The following is a 19,630-nucleotide window of genomic DNA, read 5'->3' as shown; positions in this document are numbered from 1 at the left end:
AAGAGCGGTGCAGGACTCAAGTGACATGTCTTCTATATGAATCGTTGATGACTCTTTTTCCTTCAGGTCGTGATGAAACATGCTTTGAAACACAGGTGAACTTGCAGACATAATCGCCTTGTGAGCTCTCAATGTACCGTCAGAAGTGATGATGGTTAGGTCAGCATGTATAGCCTCGTCGAGCATGCGAGAAAGGCAACAAAGAGTACTTCTTTGAGCTTCATTGCATATTGAATTTCCATCAGTTGACCATATAGAACTAGCTTCTCCACCCTAAGTTCAAACGAAAAGATCAAAGCATAAGCAGAAAAATTATGATATTAGTGCAGAGTTATGAAGCCGATTCAGTATACAGGGAAAGCAATTTACTCAAACTATCTACACTGGTAGCTATTCAGAAGATCATCTTACAGAATAATCGCTAAAACTTTGATATCTTAAGCATATTGGCTAAATTGTTAAATAGTTAGAAGGAAACCATTTATTTCAGGAAAATATAAAACCATTTAAGGTCCATTTGATTTGTTGAAAAATAAGGGAGACGGAGACACGGATAAAGGAACTTTCTTTGATACTTAAAATAGTCTAAGTACAGGATAAAAGGAAGTTCAAGAGATAGCTCAAAACTGCAAAATTTTGCTAACCACAATTTCAATTGACAGTATGCATTTTGTTTATCAAACACACCTACAACAATATTGGAATTAGAAAAGAAAAACAAGTATAGGAATTAAAAACTCACATTCATATGGCATATCTTTAGTTCAAGAAACTCAACATCGATGATGAAGCGGCCTGTGAAAGCGGTATCAACAGGCCAGACAAAGTCATCTTGTGTCTTAAGCACCCTTTCATAAACTACATACAAGCAAACAGAAACATAGGTTCGCAACCTGCATCAGCATTTTGTTATATAATCTTAATAAAACCGCCATAGGTAATTTCAGTGGCAAACTTCTCATTTGCCAATTTGAGATACAATAAGAAACTATCCATATTTCCTCTTGGCACATTACAATGCAAAGATCAAGCAAGACAGGGCACTGTCATTACATATGGAATTTCCTAAGATCACTACAATCAGTCCATCTAAGCCATTGAATAGAGATTATTGAATGACACTCTAACAAATAGGGAAGTCACTATTCATCAAACCATTCCCCAAAGTTTATAATTTAATCCCAATTTTGCAAATAAAAATGATATGAGCAACAAGAAAAATAGTGAATTAAGAAGTAAGTGTTGGTGCATAGATACCAGGAGAAACAAGAAACTTGCGAGAAGAACCAGCAACAGAGATTCGAAGAACGAATTTAGCAACTGGAGGGTGTTCCTTAGAAACCCGAGAAGGTTCTGGAAAAAGATGTATAGAGAGAAACCTATTCCTTACAATTGCAAAACACCTACAAAATAAACAATTGAAAAATCTCATTGAAAGACATAGAGATAGAGAAATAAATAAATAAATAAAAATTGATACATACCAGTTCCAGATTCCGAGCTTGAAAGGATCAGATTTTTTGTAAGAACAAGGTCCCAAGTTGTCGATTTTCCACTGTGCTAATCTCGCAACTGTATCGACCATGGTTTGAGAAAGACCAACAAAGCTTAGACTAGAAGGTTTAAGTGTGTCTTCGTCAAGTCTCTCTAATAAAGCATTTTTAGTCTCAACCCTCTCGTGTTTCTGTTTCTGTTTCGTGTCTCCTCCAAGCCAAGAAAGAGAAACGTGAACGCATTCTACTATTTCGTCACATTAAACATTTCCTCTTTTATCTATTTTTTCTAGTTCACTTTCCATTACAAATATACAAATAAATATCTACCGTTATTTAATAATGTAATCAATATGAAATTAGTAGTACTTAATAAACACCAACACACACAAATTTAGAAATTGAATATAAGTTGTACTTAATATATATATATATATATATATATATATATATATATAAAGTAAAATTATAGAGAGAAACAATTTTTTTTTCTTCTCTTTTTTCTGTATTTTTCTAATTCTAAATAGAAAAATAGTCAATTCATCTTTGACTATATCAATCAAATTCGTGCAATAATTCTAATCGATTTTCTACCAGCTTAACAAAATGAAACTAAATAAAATTCTCTTATTTGACTAGATTAATTTTATAGTTCAATCATTGATGTATATAAGGGGAACTCCACACTTAAAAGATTTTAAGACAATGGCTAAATTAACATTTTTTCCAAAGTGATGTAGACACCGCAACAAACGGTGATCATGGAAAAAAGAAAAAAAAGTTAGAGATCGATCAAAATATGGTCACGGTGGTGGAAGACTAATTAGTCTCTCTAATTTTTATTTTTTTAAAACATGAGTTTTAGTTTTTTATATTTGTATTTAAATAATTTCATTCCGGTCAAGTGACAAGAATTTTACATAATTAGAAAATGTTAACTAGGCTAAAAAATTGAAGAAAATAAATAGAGACTATAAAATAAAAGTAAATAAATAAAAGATATTAAAATTGCTCATTTTAAATTAAGAGGATTAAAATCAGACAAATGACAAATACAAGACGTAAAAAATATATTTTCTATCTAGATTTTATTTTTTAGTTTTAGTTAATACTAAAAAAAATTAATTAAACTCTTTATCTTTATTTTAGATAAACATTTAAGTTACAGTGTGTCAGAAAAGTATTTAGATAAACATTTAGTTTATTTTTTTTAAATAAGAAATTATTTATATAAAAAAAAGTTTTCTTTGACTAAAAAGAGTAAAAGAAATAACATTGGTATAACTTACAATTAATAGTTGGATTTAATTAAACCTTTTAAAAGCTAAAATATATCAAACTGAAAATATGAAAAAAGAAAACAGTCAGGCAAATTAAAAAATTATAAGTTGCTTATAAAAAAAATTATAAGTTAAAGAACTCTACTAAAATTAAGAAAATAAAATATTAAAAATATATTTTAGTTAAGAACCTTTTAGGCACACAATTTGACGTTTTTATGATATTTACTCAAGCTGGTCTTCTAATTATCAAAGTGATTAATTATTTAGTTATTCTTTTTATTAATTTTAATTCAAATTGATTATTCCAACTGAGAAAATATCTAACAAAATGAATTAATTAAATTCTCACAATGCAATATATCAAAGTTTAGATATTTATTAAAGAATATATTCATGTTTATTGTTTGACGTATCTAATATAATTATTTTCAATAGAGGAAATATTTATAAAAAAGACAAAGAAAACAACAACAATTTTTATTTATTTTAGTATGCTTAATTGAAAATTAATTAGTTATCATTTGAATATAATTATATTATTATATACTAGCATTCATATAGACATTGATGTATCATTTGAATAATTTAAATTTTAATTAAAATAAATTTGGGTCAAACTTACTTTTCCTCTTACCAAATTTTAGAGTTCATTTTTTACATTGCAGTTATAAACTTAATTCATGTATGATATCTCAAGGATTTTTTTAATACAAGATATTTTCTCTGCAATGAATTCCTTTTATGAAAATAAATAAATAATAGAATAGTTTAGGTTAAATTTCTTAAAAAAACAAAATATAAAAAAAAATAGCACAAACTAAATATATTAAAAAAATATAATTTTCCAAGTTTGATTTATGCACCTTCCATAAAAATAAATAATTTTTTGTAACTAATAAATTAGATTATTAGAAATAGAAGACATTTTAGAAAAAGTAAGAATTAGAAGAAGAAAAGAGGAAAATGGCGAATGTAGTTGCCGGCGGAAGTCCGATGATCGTGTGGAACGAAGGTGGAAAGAGATTCGAAACAGATGACAAGAAAGCGTACTTAGAGTATGTCCTTAGAAATAACGGAAAAGTTATGGATTTGGTTCACACTTTTGTCCCTCCTTCCAAGAGAGGTTTGGGTTTAGCTTCTCACCTCACACTCGCTGCCTTCAATCACGCTTCTTCTCATTCCTTATCTATTATCCCTACCTGTTCCTACATCTCTGTAAGTTCCTTTTCACACACTTTTACCCAAATCAATTCTCACTATTTCTAAACCCTAAGTTATGTAGATGATATGGATTCTCTATAATATAATTCACAATTTCGAGGAGTAGTTAGTTGTGGCCCTAAATTCACTTTCCAACATCAATGATTGTGGTTTCTAATATGTATATTGTGCTGTAATAGAATAATATCCTTAGTACTATTGGCCAGAGACCACAAGTTTAACTCTTGTTAAAACATTTATTGGACTAAATTTTTGTATATCAAACAATAGTTGATTTACTTATAAATCTTTAGACTTTGCTTGGGAGTTTTTCTCTTCCAAACATATATAAAAAAGTTGTAGGATTAGCTTATTTGGAACTTATTACTTAGCATCTTCTTAAGGTTAAGCAAATGCAACAGAGTGTGTTTTGGAAAGTATTTACTTAAGCGAATGGAAAATTTAGGGGTAGAAATAGAATTGCAGTGCTCAGTTTTTCTTACTGTTGTCAACTGTCTCTGGGTTTTAACCAATTTTTATGCTTAGTCTACTGACATAACATTTGCATACTCCTATTCAAAAAACCATCACTTACAAAGGTTTGTCATTGCCGAATCGATTTTAAGTTGCTTTGAGCTTTTATGCACATACCACAGCCCACAAATCACCGTTTTAACTTTGTTAGCAGCAACTTTAACACTTTATAGTTAACCTTCTTTGTGGCTTTACTCAGTGGTAGAGTTTTTGTTTAACTTATACTCATGCAACGATTTCTGTTGTTGGCAGGAAACATTTCTTCGGCGGAACCCATCTTGGAATTCTGTTTTGTACAAAGAGATTGGCGAATCTAAAATCTAAACTTACAGAGCAGTGTGCCTCTAAACGCTTGTCTGTTTTCATCAAAATATAGCCCATATGTGGTTAAGGGGTTCTAGTACTTAAATTACAGTGTTTGGATTCATAGAACAGAATACCAAGTTTGATTTTCCCTTCTATGAGAAGTGATCTTACTTAATAAAATCACAGTTGTTTGGTAATAGATTTTTGCCTTCAATCATCTATTCAACTGGAAGCGATACAAAATGGTTTTTGTATGTGATTGAAAACTTTACAGCAAGTTTATATCAAATTTATTTTTAGAATAAAAATATCGAAACGAGAATCATTTAATTTAAAACTCAATGTTAATAAAAACATAGTTGTTTATAACCTTATTAATAAAGTTATTTGAACTGTATCAAACGCTTACTTGATGGTATTATCTCTCCCTTCCAATCCAACTTCATCATGGGCCATATCGTAATATTATTATAGCTCATAAGATGGTGCATGCTATGTAAAGAATGAAAGGGAAAAGGGTGTTTACGTACTTCAAAAATTGATCTTGAGAAGACATATGTTCAATTGGAGTTTTTATCATTTAGTGCTCACATGGCTTAAAGTTCCTTGAGAAAATGAAGACGATTATCCATAAGGGTATCTCATCATCTTCTTTCGAAATTCATGGAATGGTGATAAGCTTGATAGCTTTGAACCTTCTTGTGGGATCAGACAAGGGGATTCTCTATCATTCTATCTTTTTTATTATTTGTATGGATTGTCCCTCTCCCATGATTGTTGATCAGGTTGTGGTTAGTTATGAGAGCGGGTAAAGATGGACCAACTTCTTTTTGTTGATGACATGCTCTTATTTGTTGTGGCTACAATTGAGCAAGTCTACTACGTAATGCACTGCCTTGGGACGTTTTGTGAGGCATCTGGGCAAAAGATTCCCATCTTGTTGCTAGGGAAGGCAGCAGCCCCACAATGGGTTGAGATTTTTTTTAATACTAGTACTATATGTACATATAAAGAAAACACCGCATAGAGAGAGAAGGGTTTCACTATCTGTTAACAACAAAAAAGAGAAGGGTTTCACTAATGCACAATTTTGTTCCACACAAAATGATTGTTAAATAATTGATTGGTTATATTTTATTAACATCAAAAATAATAAAATTATTTGATGTTTTTAACATATAAAAAACTACAAAGAACAATTATAGTGTATTTTTATGCTTTTAAAAATAAAATGTTATTTATTTTTAGTTGTATGATTAAGATTTAACCATCTCATTGTAAAACTCCTTCCATTTAATATTTATATATATATATATATATATATATATATATATATTATCTCTACTACTTAAAATCTTTGGATTTGTCCTGCAGAAAGCTCATTATTTTTTCTGCCAGGACTCACAAATTAAGAACAGCATTTTACAGCATATTGGTTTAAGAGAAGTCCGTCATTTGGGCAAGTACCTGGGAGCAAACACTATTTATGGCATAATATCTGGAAGTTAGTTTTGTCATATCATTGAGCGTGTTCAAGGAAGACTGAGGATTGGAAACAACAATCTATTAGCTTTGTTGGGAGGGTCACTTTGTCTCAATTAGTGTTGAGTTTTATTTAGTATTATAGCATGCAGTATGTGAGACTCCCCAGAACATTGTGCTCCAAGCTTTAAAAACTCCAGAGAAGTTTTATTTGGGGTGATGATGATCATACTCGGAAGACTTATCTCATAAGTTGGAAGGTTGTTATTTTCATAAGAGGGAGGGTGGATTGGGAATTAAGCATCTCCATGAGATGAATGATGCTTTTCTACTCGAAATTCTATTGAACATAGCTTCTCAATCTAATGTTACGTAGTACCAGATCCTTTATAGTAAGTATTGTTGATAGAGGAATTGCAAGTAAAGAAGGCATCAAGCAATTTCACATAAGTATGGCCGAACTCTTACTTAATGAAGGCAATGAACTCGACACAGCAAGACTCTCCTCTTTGGAAAGTTTAATATTCTCTTTAGACTGATTCCGAGCAGAACATCATAAGGAAGTAGGGAAATGGTAGGAGCGTTAAATTTTAATTTTTCATTTGGTGGTAAATATAGGTTGTTTGACATCTCTGCACATTATTGACAGACTAGCCCCTAAAAAATTGATGATCAGTGATGCACAAACCTTGTTTGCGCTAAGGTTTATCCTCATCTGTTCTATTAGACTATGTTATTAGTGACAGCCATGCGCCAAGCTGACGTGTTAACTTCTCGCAAGTGTAGTTTAATTGGAGAACATCGAATAAGTTTAATGATAAGGATCTAGGATTCAAACTCTGTAAGTCAACAAAACCAATACGTTGGCAACATTTGAGTATTCCAAAAAAATTGGCGCGTGAAACAACTTTAATCACTCCCTGTCTCAACTGTGTTATAAAAAGTTCTTATCTCCCTATAACAGTCAGCATCAAACTGGAAGGTTTCTGCACTTACAAAAAATTACAACACTCAGTTCGCAGATGATATGTGGTGGTTCATCCAATGCTTACCACAAAGTTAGGGCATTTGGAGGTCAATGCATGTTGACAAACACAACAGAAACTGAGACACCAAATTAACATAGATAATCCGATATTTTAAAGATACAAGAGTATCTTCAGTCTTCAGGACATCACACATCAATACCATTTATTTCATGTAAATTAAAATTCTACCAAGCTTCCGATTTATCCTTCAACTTTTTGACAGATGAATACATGGTTTGCATGCAACAAACTATAATTACAATTATGTACATACTGTTTTTATAGTTACCTAGGTGCACAAAGCAGAACATAAGATAAATTCCACAACTCAACAGAATCAACATCATCACACCATTGTCATACATGCATGCAACTACACAAATTATTTTGACTTTATATGGGAACTTATGGAATATTTACAATTGGAACCAGACATATTCTGCGGCATCATTCAACCAGGAACATAATAATCCATTTTCTCCACAGGCAAATTCAAAACAGAAGCCTCCGCCTATACAAAATGGCAAAAATTTAAGGAGTATACTCATTGAATTGAGAATGGGGTTCATGCAAGTATATAGCATAAAAAATTCACAACATTAAAGTTAGAAAATATTAAGGCAAACAAAAACTGAAATTTAATGCTCATCGAAGCCAGAGGCTCCTTTAGAATTATGACTCAATTTTTTTGCAGAAAGCAAATAAGACAAAACTGTACCTCCTCAAATGGAACAAAGACAAAGGAAGTCATGCCCCTCTTATGTGAGACTGCTGGCACATCTGGGTTGTGTGTTTCATCATCTTGCCATCCTTCAACGACTCCAAGAATGTCTTCCTCAGATGTGCTTGCCTCACTACTGTTCACACCACTAGTGACAAGTGAGATCAAATCCATTCTATTGTTAGCCCCTGCAGTTGTTCCTCTTAACCTAGACCACAGGTAGATCCACATAAGCATAGTGCAAAAGGCAAGTTCAACTCTTTTTTGACACATTTCTAACTCTCGCTAATATTTGGCACCACTTGTGCTAAATATTATTTCTGATTAACAAATCTTTTAGCTCATAAAAAAAAAATTAGTTTCAAAGAAAACAAATAAAATAACAAAAAAGAGGTGGAATTCAATATACTGTATACTTTCCTAGTTTAAATGCTAAGCTACATTCATAGGATACAAAACTCTTGTATTTGTATTGATTACGCATTCCAATTTTCAGTACAGAGCTGTTCAAATCCATGCAATCAAAACGTTTTCACAACTATGCAAAAGCCAGTGTAAGTGATGCATTTATTTTTTTTTTTTTTTTGAAGAAAAAAAAAAACTTTATTATAGACCAGAAAAGGCCCAAATCAAGAGAGGTTCTCTAATAAATACAGATCAAACAAAGAAACCCTAGCTAAACTTCTCCAGTAGGAGCAAGAGAAAATCGGGAACTCAATAGCCTTCACAAGAGTTTCTGAATCTGATTCAAAGCAAAGTTTGGGAAGATTCAAAGTTCTGGCAAAAACGATAATTGAAATGAATTTTGATCTATTATCATAGCAGAGAGCATACTGGCACATCAACTTCCAACCTAACCAGACAGGGAATACAATGTTCCCTTTCTGGTTCTTGAAGTCTGCTTAATTTTTTAAGAGAAATATGTTATTACGAAAATTTGTCAATTACCTCATGCGTATCCTCAAAACAGTAGGTCGCATGCCTGGATACAAGACAGCAGCTTCAACCTGCAATGATAATATCAATGCCAAATGCCTCAAGTTCCGTATATAGATTTAAATAATGCTCAATGTTTTTGTTGAAAGAAATGTCTAGTCGATATCCAAATAATAAAGATTAAAGAGAAATAAGCATAACCTTGTCATCTGCCAATGTGTAGTGTCCACCAAAGACACTGTCATCTGATTTAGATGATCGAAAGTTCATGCACTTCACCACATCCTTGATCTTTTGAGAAGAATTCTGTATAACACAATAAACTGCTCATACAATCACATACAGGAAAAACATATATTTTTAAAATGGATTCGAATGGCACCAAATTACAACCTTGTAAAGAAATCTCCCAGAAGGAAAAAATCTCAGGTATCGGAAATAACAGACCTGCACAATATGGGGACAAAATATGGGAACGAAATTAAACCCTTCACCAGATTTACTCATGGAATGCTATTATTCATATAAATTGGAGAGAGATGTGTAAAATCATATTCTAATACAATTTTAAATAGGTCAAAAGAAACTTCCAAAATGCATGCTTGGTTGGAAAAGGATTATTTCTCCATGTAAATTTGTGTTTACCCATGGCAAAGAGGGATCATATAGCATATGGTATATCCACTATCTGCTGCATACATATGAAATAGATAAGTAAAACCACCAGCACACATATGAAATAGATAAGTAAAACACATCTGCTGCATGAAGGGGGTCAAATACAAATTTTATATGGAAAATCCTCCATCACCGAGGATGAAAAATACAAGACAAACTTCAAAAGCATCTCACTGTAATAAGAACAATACAATATGAGTATACTTACCAGCGCCCCCAACAATTATAATGGTTTACAATGAGAAACCCCTACTCAAATACTACAATTCTCTGCGATTACATTAGAAGCAAGTACTAGAGAGCATCCGCAAAATTCCATGATGTGCGCATACACTCTTGAGTTTTTCACACTTTCTAGAGGTTTTGACTAAACTTTCTTTTCATATACTCTGTGGAGAGCATTCTTCCTTTTGTCTAGAGTTTCGCGGGATTCATTGTCAAAAGTTCATTCCTTATGTTTAGTTTCAGCACAATATTCTGAGTTCAGATCCTTTAATTTATGAGGTTTTCGTTCAAGTGCATTTTTTTCTTCTTCATGCACTAGTGTTTGCATGAAAACAATTTTAAAGCCTACATTATGTTAGATGATATGAAAATATCTTAAATTATCTCCCCTATGGGAAACGGCTTGGTTATTGTTTAAGAAGCATATCATTCTTCTCTTCGAGTCTGAACACTTAAAGGACAACATCACTGCTATCAACAATCTTCTGAGGTTACATGGATTAAGAAAAGGGTTATATCAAGGCATATTGATTATAATTTTCAAGTATATTGCACTTTAAATCTTACAAACAAGGTTTATCACATAACAAAACTAGGCTCCTAAATTGTATAGGGTTTGTATAGTCATATCCAACTTTAAAGTGTCGAGCAATTCTAAGTAAGAAAAAATAAGGACTCGTTTATTGTTTGTCTTTATTTTCAATTGATAGGTTTTCATTTAGTGACTTTCCTGCTTTGCAGTTTTTGTGAACAAACATTTTCCAACTTGACAAAGGAACATTTATGTAGTTACCAAAGAAAAATGTACATACTGAAAATGACAACAAAAAACACCACATAAAAACAACTTGTTTACAGCTATGCACATTTCTGTATACATCTTATTTCCAAGATATTAATTTGATAAATAGATGGCATTAAGCTAATTAATCACATGCTACGTAATGTAGATCTAACAATGAACAAAGACCAACAGAATTTTTAAAAAGGATGTCAATTCGTAGAAGTATGAGTAGATATGGATGCATACCACGTGAACAGGATTAGTGATTTTCCACTCTGCAACTCCAGCCCGAATGTAGGTATTTCTGCTTGCATAAAGACCTGTGATGCAGGACCATAATAAGATGAAGTGGCATAGACACCATAGTAGAATAGAAAAGGAATAGTAAAATCATGTAAATCTCTTGTAAGGATGATATGACAGCCGCTTTAAGATTAGTATTTTTGGTCTTTTGCAGTGGAGGAGACGGTAGATCATATAAATCTATGAGAATCACACCTTTAAATATGATACATCATTTGTTTCAACTAGAATAAAAAATTTAACCATCATATGTCGCCAGTGAATATGAGGAGAAGGAAATAAGGCTATGAACTAAGAGATAGCTGCGCTTACCATCAGTTCGCAACCTTGGACGTAAGAGCCACATTTTCCGCCATGAGCCATCATATTTTGATTGAAGTATCTTATAGTTTTCAACCGCTCCAGAGAGCTTCATAAAAAGTTCCATAATCAGAAACTAGACTAATAAGCAGTAAAAGTTCCATATTCAAAACCTCTATTGTCTATTGACCTTACCTGCCAACCCTTCAAGCATGCATTGCGCCAAAATGCAGGGTTGCGAATTGTATACCGCCATTTTCGACAAACACAAGATGCTTTTCCCAAATCATATGGAGTCGTTCGAGCAAATACCTGCAAAATGTATTCAATAAATCTCTGACTTGTATAAAACTATAAACCTTCCTGTGCAAGCCCTTTCACACATCAAATTTGTCCAAAAATCAGTTTAAAGGCCTAAAAGGAAATATTCATATTAGCTTATTCACATTCTGGTTCCTATTTTAAAAACAGATTATGTGCTCAAAGCTACAGGAACAACGATAATGCACTAAATACTGTCAATTAGTTGTGCAAGAGGCAGAGATAGAGATGATTTTTAATACCATAAAAATGATGCCTTCTTTCATGTTTCAACTACAGGGAGAGTTTTGTTCGTGTTCTAATGTACATCAAATATTACATATAAGTTGCAATCTACATCACGTGAAGTAGAATACCTCAAAGAGCAACTCATCTGGTAAGACACGATGTATAAGCGCAGGATCCACGTGAGGCTTTCTACTTGCACTTCCAAACGGCGCAACGGGTCTCACATTAACTCCATAAAGATCTTTAAACAAAAAGCATAGAAACAATAAGTAGTTAATTTAACCGATACAATACTCTCTATAATGAAATATAAGCAAAATTGTAGTTTAAAGTTTGATATATTTGGTTAAAAATTTAGTTTAGATACATCAAGTTTTAAACTAATATTTTTGCTTATATTTCATTCTTGAAGCAGTAGTAAATAACAATTGTGGTAGCAGTGTGGGACATACCAAGCCATGGCCTCCTAGTTATAAAGTAGTTAACAGTCTTCAACCTCAAAATTGATTCCAATTCTGAAGGGACTGCTAAAGCAAAATCTACAACAACAAAAAATGAAGTTACATAAACTTAGATGCAAACCAACCGGTAATCCTTCCAATTTAATTTATAATATGCTCAAAGTTAGTTACTCTTCACAGGTAACCCAATTTCAGAACATGAAATTAATATCTCAAATGCATGTTCAGCTGAAACCGCTAGTCTCAAAATTATTAATTAACCCAAACGTTTAAAACCCGTAATAAAATTGTTGAGAAATAAATAACAGACAGCCATAACCAAAGATTTTAAAAAATTGATAACTTTGAATAATCAATATGTACAAATGTTTAATTAAAAATCTAAAACGTTGAAGAACTTGATGAGAGGAATTCGGAATATACCTGAACCCGAGGCCATGGAGACATGCAGCAACAGAGAGGAGAGTGAGGCTTCGTTTGCGTAATTTCAGAAAACGAAATTGAGGTGAAGGGAAGGAAACGATTCAGAATCAAGGTATCAAAAGAACCGACACTCTCAAAACGACGACGTATTGACGTTATCCGGAGAAATGGTACGTTTTACGGAATTATGAAATCTGACATTCCACGGTTGTATTCATCCGAAAACATTGTTACCATTTTAAACTTAGCATAAAAATAAATAAAATAAAAAGACAAGTTCTGTAATTACGTCCAGATACATTGCATTTCTTCTTTTTATTTCAGGAAAAAAAATATAATCATAAAATTAATGTATTTAATCTTAAATTAAGGTTATATATCAATTTTTTATTTGTATTATATATATTTTGTTTAAATTATATTTTTATTTCTTAAAAATAAAAGTTGTTAATATGTACTTACTTATTAAGCGTAGATTAGCAATATAAAATAAAGGTAAGAAGATGAGGAAAGCGGAAGAAATTTTGGTTTTTTTATAAAAAAAAATATTAAATATTTTAATTTAAAATAATTATATTTAAAATAAATAAATAAAAATTGAAATTATTGTTGTGAATAAATTAGGTCAATTTAGACTTAAGTTTGACCTGTCAAAAGAATAAGGTTAAGATTGACATGTAGCATCTGATATGTTTACTTTTTTAAGCATATAGATGTCTGATATGACATGTTAGTTTATTTAAAAGTCTAGTTTTATTTTAACATTTTTAAATAAGTAATCAAACATATCTTTAAATAGATCAAAGAGTTAATATGTCAATGAAATTAAGTTTTATTTTAATATTTAACATCACATTTTAAAGAATATGACTTTAAATACATTACATTTAAATTGCATTTTATAATAATATATTTAAATATGTCAAAAATTAAATAAAGTTAATATGAGTAAATTACTACAAATTGAATATATAACAAAAATATCAAATTGTAATATAATAATTAATATAGAAAAAAAATATTAGTTATATTTATTTAAATAGATCAACTTAATAGGCCTAAAAGGCTTATTATGTGACTTGTAGCATGACCTTTTTAACTAAATATATTTTTTTATAAGTCCTGACCTTATTTGTTTAAAAAAAATATCTCGTTTGCCTTTGGCCTAACATAGACTAGACAGTAGGTTCCTGTCGATCGATCCGACCTAATATATCCCTCCACACAAGTCAACGTGTTTAAACAAAAAAAAAAATGACAAAAACAAAGGATAATTTTGTATACTTTTTTAAAAATAAAATGACTTGCACAAAAAAATGATTTCTTAATAAAATAAATGATCTATAATGTAATTTTTTTTCCTTTTCTTATTATATAAAAGGGTAGAAAATGGGTTTGTGGTACACCAACTTTCTAATTTCAATTTTGTATTTTTTTTTTAATTGAAAAATGTATTTTTGTTATTTGTATAGTTTCTTTTTACTAACAATACTATATTTCAATTGTTAATTGGTAATATTAATGCGGTTGGAGACTTTTTTATTATACCACTAAAAATAATTATATATTAAACTATCACCTTTTTTAGTTATGTATCAAATAACTATTGATGTGGGTTGATGATTTAACAAATAACTAAAACTAATATCTAAAGAGTTTCTTTTTTAAAATTATACAGAATACTTTCCGATGCTAATATGTATTTTTTTTAATTGAGAAATTTATTTTTGTTATTTGTATAATTTTTTTTATGCACAATTGCTTCTGCGGTTTTTTAACTTAATTTTAAATAATACTATAGTTTTTTTTCTTTTTGATATAGTTTTTTATTTTATTTTATCATAAAAATCCAAAAAATATAAAAAAAAATGAAAATATTGAGTTTATTTGATATTTGAGTTATAAATTTGATGAAATTTACATTATATTGAAGATGATAATAAATTTTATGAATGTTGTTAGAAAATTTTGATAAATTTTTGTAAAAGAATGATAATATTATTAATATTTTAAAATATAAAAAATGAAATTATTTATTTAAAATTCAATAAAAGACTAAATTAAAAAAATAATAAAAAAATAGAAGTATTGTCTAAAATTAAATTAAAAAACAGTAAGAATAATTATGTTTTTTTATTAACAGTATTATTTAATATAAAAAAATCTCAATCTAGGTCAACAATAAAAATTTATAACTTAAAATACATAACTTAAACTATCTAAATTTAGTCAAGCGGCTGTCCAATTACATAAATGAATAAAATATTAATCACAGTGAATCTGGATCACAAGAAATGATATGAAACCATTCATATATTTCATTTTACTTAACTGAATGTTGTTACAATTTGTTTTGGTTATTAGTTAGGTAGTTTTCGGTTAGGAGTATGACGTGGAATCTCTAACTTTTTCTTGTTCTAATTATTATTTATCTATATTTTTTATAATTAAAAAGTTAATAATATAAAATATAATTTTCATTATAAACTTTATTTAATTGTCAGTTACTTTTTTTAATTAATTATATATAAATAGATCACAATATTTTAATAATTAAAATATAGCAATAATAAATTATCATAAAATATATAAAAATATATATATTATATGTTAAAAATCAATAATAAAACTTATTCACAAATAATTTAATGAAGTTTAAATTAAAATTAATAAAAAATATTGAAATAAAGTAATTTAAATTAGCAAACACTTGAAAAAAAAATGCAAACGATTCTGTTTTTTAAACAAGTATTAAATTATACATAAACTAATTTCAAACTTACATATGATTTGTTATCGTTTTTCTCATATTAACAACCAGATACATATTTTATTCCGCTAAAAACAAAAATATTTATTTATACAAATTGTTCATAAAAACAAACATATTTCATTTAAAAAATATTAGGCTACTAAATGAGATGAAAGAAAATCAGATAATTTTATTTAATAATCAAATAATCAAAATAAAGTAGTCACACGCTTTATTATTTTCAATATTATTTTATACTTTTATTCTAAAAAATAGTACTTTAAATTTATTCACTATAAACACTTTTCAAAAAGATAAATAAAAATATCTTTAAAAGAAACATATGACATTACATCTTTAATTAAAAGTTTAAGTTGAAATGAAACACAAAACATAAAATATAAGAAATAATAGTTTATTCAATTAATAAATAACGAAATAATAGCATATTCAAATATAAAAAAAATTAAATAATGATTATATAAAAATTAATACTTACAAAAATATATATTATATATATTATATATATATATATATATATATATATATATATATAATATATATATTATATATTTTTGTAAGTATTAATTTTTATATAATCATTATTTTATATATATATATGAATGAGAAAGTATTATCGAATGATTAAATCTTTAAAATAAAATAAAATGTAATAAACAATCACTCTTTTTTTTAATCATATTTTTCAGAGTATAAATCACTCATATTTTATTATAAATTTCTCAATTGTGTATATAAATAATCACTCTTATTTCTTACTTATATTTTTTATCATGAAAATCACTCATATTTTTGTTAAAAAAAAATTCAATTATTTTTATTCAATTTATTCATTTGTTACGCAAACAACTATTATTATAAACTTAGAAACATATAAATATTAAATTTGTTTCATTTTGAAATCTTCTTTTCTGCTCCTACAAACCTTCTTCTACCTTTGTCATTTCATTTTATTTTCTTTCAACCAAAATCATCAATAGCTGAAACTATAAAATTTCAGCAATGATTTTAACTCCTAAAACAATTCAACCTCCTCAAGTATGGTTAATAACAATCTTTAAAATCTTATTCAATGACAACAATTACGACTATAATTGGAGACAGTCCATTAATAGAGTTGTCTCTTCCCATGAAAATATATGTTCCATCAACGGGACTCATCCTCACCTTTCATCTTTTATTTTGAGCTTTTGGAATGATGTGATGACATGGTTGTGTTGTGGTTCACTCGCACCGTTTCACCCTATATCTTACGGAACACGATTTGCATTGATAGTGCCCCTAATATTTGGTTTGGTCTTCACAAACACAAATATTATTTGGGATGAATTGAAAGATCTCCACTCCACTTCTTTTTAGTAGAAAGACATTAATTAGATTCAATATAAAGACTTAATATGTGAATAAAATTTATCTATCATCTATAAACCATGTGTGTAGTGCTAGAAATGTTGAATACAAGGAGTGTATTGAAAAACAACGTAAATCCGAAATTAAAAAAAGATAAGATTTGAAAATAATTTATGAAAAAGAAATATTTCTCCCTTTATAAATTAGATTCGTAAAAACGAGTTAGATCAATTATAAAAAAAAACTAATAGTACCATACATAAGGATAGTTTGTGAATTAATTTTCCTCACAAACACACAAGTAGACATTAATAGTGTCCGATCCAAGCCAATTGATCAACAAACCCACCTTTGCTCAACATGACAATGCTATTCTTATTCTTAAGTATCACTAGACTTCGTTAGGATATATTATATTTTTTTTCTTTTTACTATAGATGACAATTAGATTCATATTTATTGGGTAGGCACAAAAAAAATCTAAAATTGATAAGGTACAAACCTGCATAATAGATACGAGGACGAATAATTACTAGCAAAATTAAGCGGATATAAGTACGAATACTATAATATCCACCTCGTTCCACACCAGCACTTATATAAATATATTATTTATTTATTTATTTATTATATTATATTAGTATTTAGTTTAATTAATTATTTTCTTTTGTGTTTTAGCATCTATTGATATCTTTGGATCACTACAATATTTATAATCGAAAAATAAACGTTTGCAAATTTTTTAAGAATTTGATTCTGATTAATAAGTAAATAATTGTGACTTAATAACTAAAATTTATGTCTTATTAATCGTGACTTTATAATTATATTTGCAATTTCCTATCAATTTTGTTTTTACATATCTCAAATAATACAGTCGTAAGACTTACAACATAAAGTATTATTATGAATATTTGAATGTATATTATAACGTGTGTTAATATGAAATAGTTCGAGTTAGAAAATATTTTGGTTTATAATACTTTATGATTGGATTTAAGATATTCGAATTTTTAAATTTAATCACAATAATATAATTTATTTATCGATCTATTTTAGTTAAAATATAAATAATAGATATGAGTACGAACACTTAAATATTCAAATGATAAAGATACAATTGTTCAAGTTAATATCAAAGAGTATACAAACATAAATATAAATATTTTTTAAATTATGGGTATAGGAACGAATATTAAAGTAGCTTACCCAAATATGACTATTGTGATACCTACCTTCCACAATATATCATTAATTACTCTTTAAGGTTTTTTTTTTTTACTTGAACCGGACTAGTTGTTCAAAAGTAAGAACAAATGTTAGTGGCTTTTGTATTTTTCTGGGTGATTCCTAAATCTATTGGAAGTCCAAACAAAAAGTCAATAGTTTCCTAATTGATTATGAATAGATGTTATTTAATGTTTTATGTTTTCAGTTCGAGTATTAAATGTTTGAAAAACAAATTAAAACATATATAATTCTTGAAGGATTTGATGTTGTCAATAATAATAACATAAAGATGAGTGTCTGGCCGGTATTATACAAAAATAGTGTGCATCGGTGTTATAAATATTTTGATTAATAATTTTTCAATTTGTTTATATGAAAATTATTATTGTATTTATTAAAGTTAAATAAATTAAGGGTTTTAATATATTTATTTATTTATTTTTGACAAAAATAATTAAATAAATATTTTCAAAATTAAAACTTTAATTGAAATCATAAAAAAATATAATTTCAAAATAGATCCAAAAAATAAAATTTAAAAATTTAATGGTATTAAATCTAAAATATACTCAAATTCATTGATAAATGACATATCATTCAACTATTGTCAATTTAATTTGATAGTATCAAAATATATTAATTTTCAAATGTACCATAGAAGTATATGTGTTGCACTCCATCAACAATTAAAAACGAGACAATATAAAAATCAATTTTACAGATAATTTTTATATGATCATTAATTCGATCTAAAATAAAGATGATTGTCGAATGAAAGATGTAAATGTAAATGAAAGTTAGCTGTCCCTAGAGACGAGGGTGGTAATTGTAAACACGTTAATACTCTAGTATAGAATTGAGTGGAGTGGAGGTATAAAACTGGAAATATAGGTAGGGATCTAAATATATAGGCAGGGACCATTGAGCCTTAGGCCTACAGAACTATCTTACGAATTTGGTCTTTGAATAACGTGGAATAGTCGTTATTCCAAACTAGCTCCAACTCGCATGCAATAGTTTGAGACAAGACACACAAATTAATAGTGTGACCACAACAACTACAGGAACTTGTAAGCTACTTAACAATTAATTTTCTAAGTAAGCTTCTGTAAATTGCGAAATGAACTACCATCCACACTTAGCTCCAATGCATTATCACTACAGGGGTGCTAAGCGACAAGCCTTGCAGCATTATATAGGCAGTGGTTGTGCTTGTGCCAAATATATTTATTGTTGTGGTTGGAAGACTCCAAAAATTATAAACTTATGTCAAATTATGTTCCGAATGTCGATGTTTTAAAGTTTAAAAGAATCTAAATAAAAACAATTGCCAAAAATAGAGTAGACTAATTGAGGTTAGCATTTCGTTTTCTTTTTGAAAAAGCATTTTCAATTAAAAAATAAAAAGAAATTTAAAACCTTAAAAATTAAATAGAGTATATTTTGAAATATAGAGAATGTATGTTTATCGAATTTGACATTGTAATAAATTTGTAAACTGAATAAGTTAATTGTTAATATTACATCATGTATACATAATAATATTTATTATTAATTCAAAATAGTTAATA

The 19,630-nt window shown here is 28.6% G+C and overlaps 3 protein-coding genes across 3 annotated transcripts in view; 1 reads left to right on the top strand and 2 right to left on the bottom strand.

Moving 5' to 3' along the window:
* LOC101514806 (BTB/POZ domain-containing protein At1g21780) overlaps positions 1–1,773 on the bottom strand; it is a 2,472-nt gene extending 699 nt beyond the window's left edge. The window contains exons 1-4 of the mRNA XM_004502438.4: positions 1,485–1,773; positions 1,258–1,403; positions 743–858; positions 3–273 (exon numbers count right to left, since the gene is read on the bottom strand). Of these exons, the coding sequence (XP_004502495.1) occupies positions 3–273; positions 743–858; positions 1,258–1,403; positions 1,485–1,585 (634 nt within the window). The 5' untranslated portion in view covers positions 1,586–1,773. The remainder of the gene's footprint in view (positions 1–2; positions 274–742; positions 859–1,257; positions 1,404–1,484) is intronic.
* A 1,917-nt stretch (positions 1,774–3,690) lies between these two features.
* On the top strand, positions 3,691–5,015 carry LOC101514481 (acetyltransferase At1g77540). Its single transcript, XM_004502437.4, has 2 exons — positions 3,691–3,991; positions 4,763–5,015. Exons 1-2 carry the CDS (start codon positions 3,740–3,742, stop codon positions 4,832–4,834), a joined length of 324 nt encoding a protein of 107 aa, XP_004502494.1. The 5' UTR covers positions 3,691–3,739; the 3' UTR covers positions 4,835–5,015.
* Positions 5,016–7,472: 2,457 nt separating this feature from the next.
* On the bottom strand, positions 7,473–12,932 carry LOC101514157 (F-box protein 7). The gene is made up of 11 exons (XM_004502436.4): positions 12,707–12,932; positions 12,275–12,361; positions 11,951–12,063; positions 11,469–11,585; positions 11,286–11,382; positions 10,917–10,990; positions 9,377–9,430; positions 9,185–9,289; positions 8,996–9,054; positions 8,045–8,255; positions 7,473–7,837 (listed from the first exon to the last, which is right to left on the bottom strand). The coding sequence occupies exons 1-11, from the start codon at positions 12,720–12,722 to the stop codon at positions 7,778–7,780; spliced, it is 993 nt and encodes a 330-aa protein (XP_004502493.1). The 5' UTR covers positions 12,723–12,932; the 3' UTR covers positions 7,473–7,777.
* Positions 12,933–19,630: the final 6,698 nt, after the last annotated feature.

The sequence above is a fragment of the Cicer arietinum genome, chromosome 5 (assembly GCF_000331145.2).
Source record: "Cicer arietinum cultivar CDC Frontier isolate Library 1 chromosome 5, Cicar.CDCFrontier_v2.0, whole genome shotgun sequence".
In the NCBI taxonomy this organism is placed as follows: Eukaryota; Viridiplantae; Streptophyta; class Magnoliopsida; order Fabales; family Fabaceae; genus Cicer; species Cicer arietinum.
The sequence above is the reverse complement of the archived record's forward strand: the minus strand, read 5'-3'. Positions and strand labels throughout refer to the sequence as shown.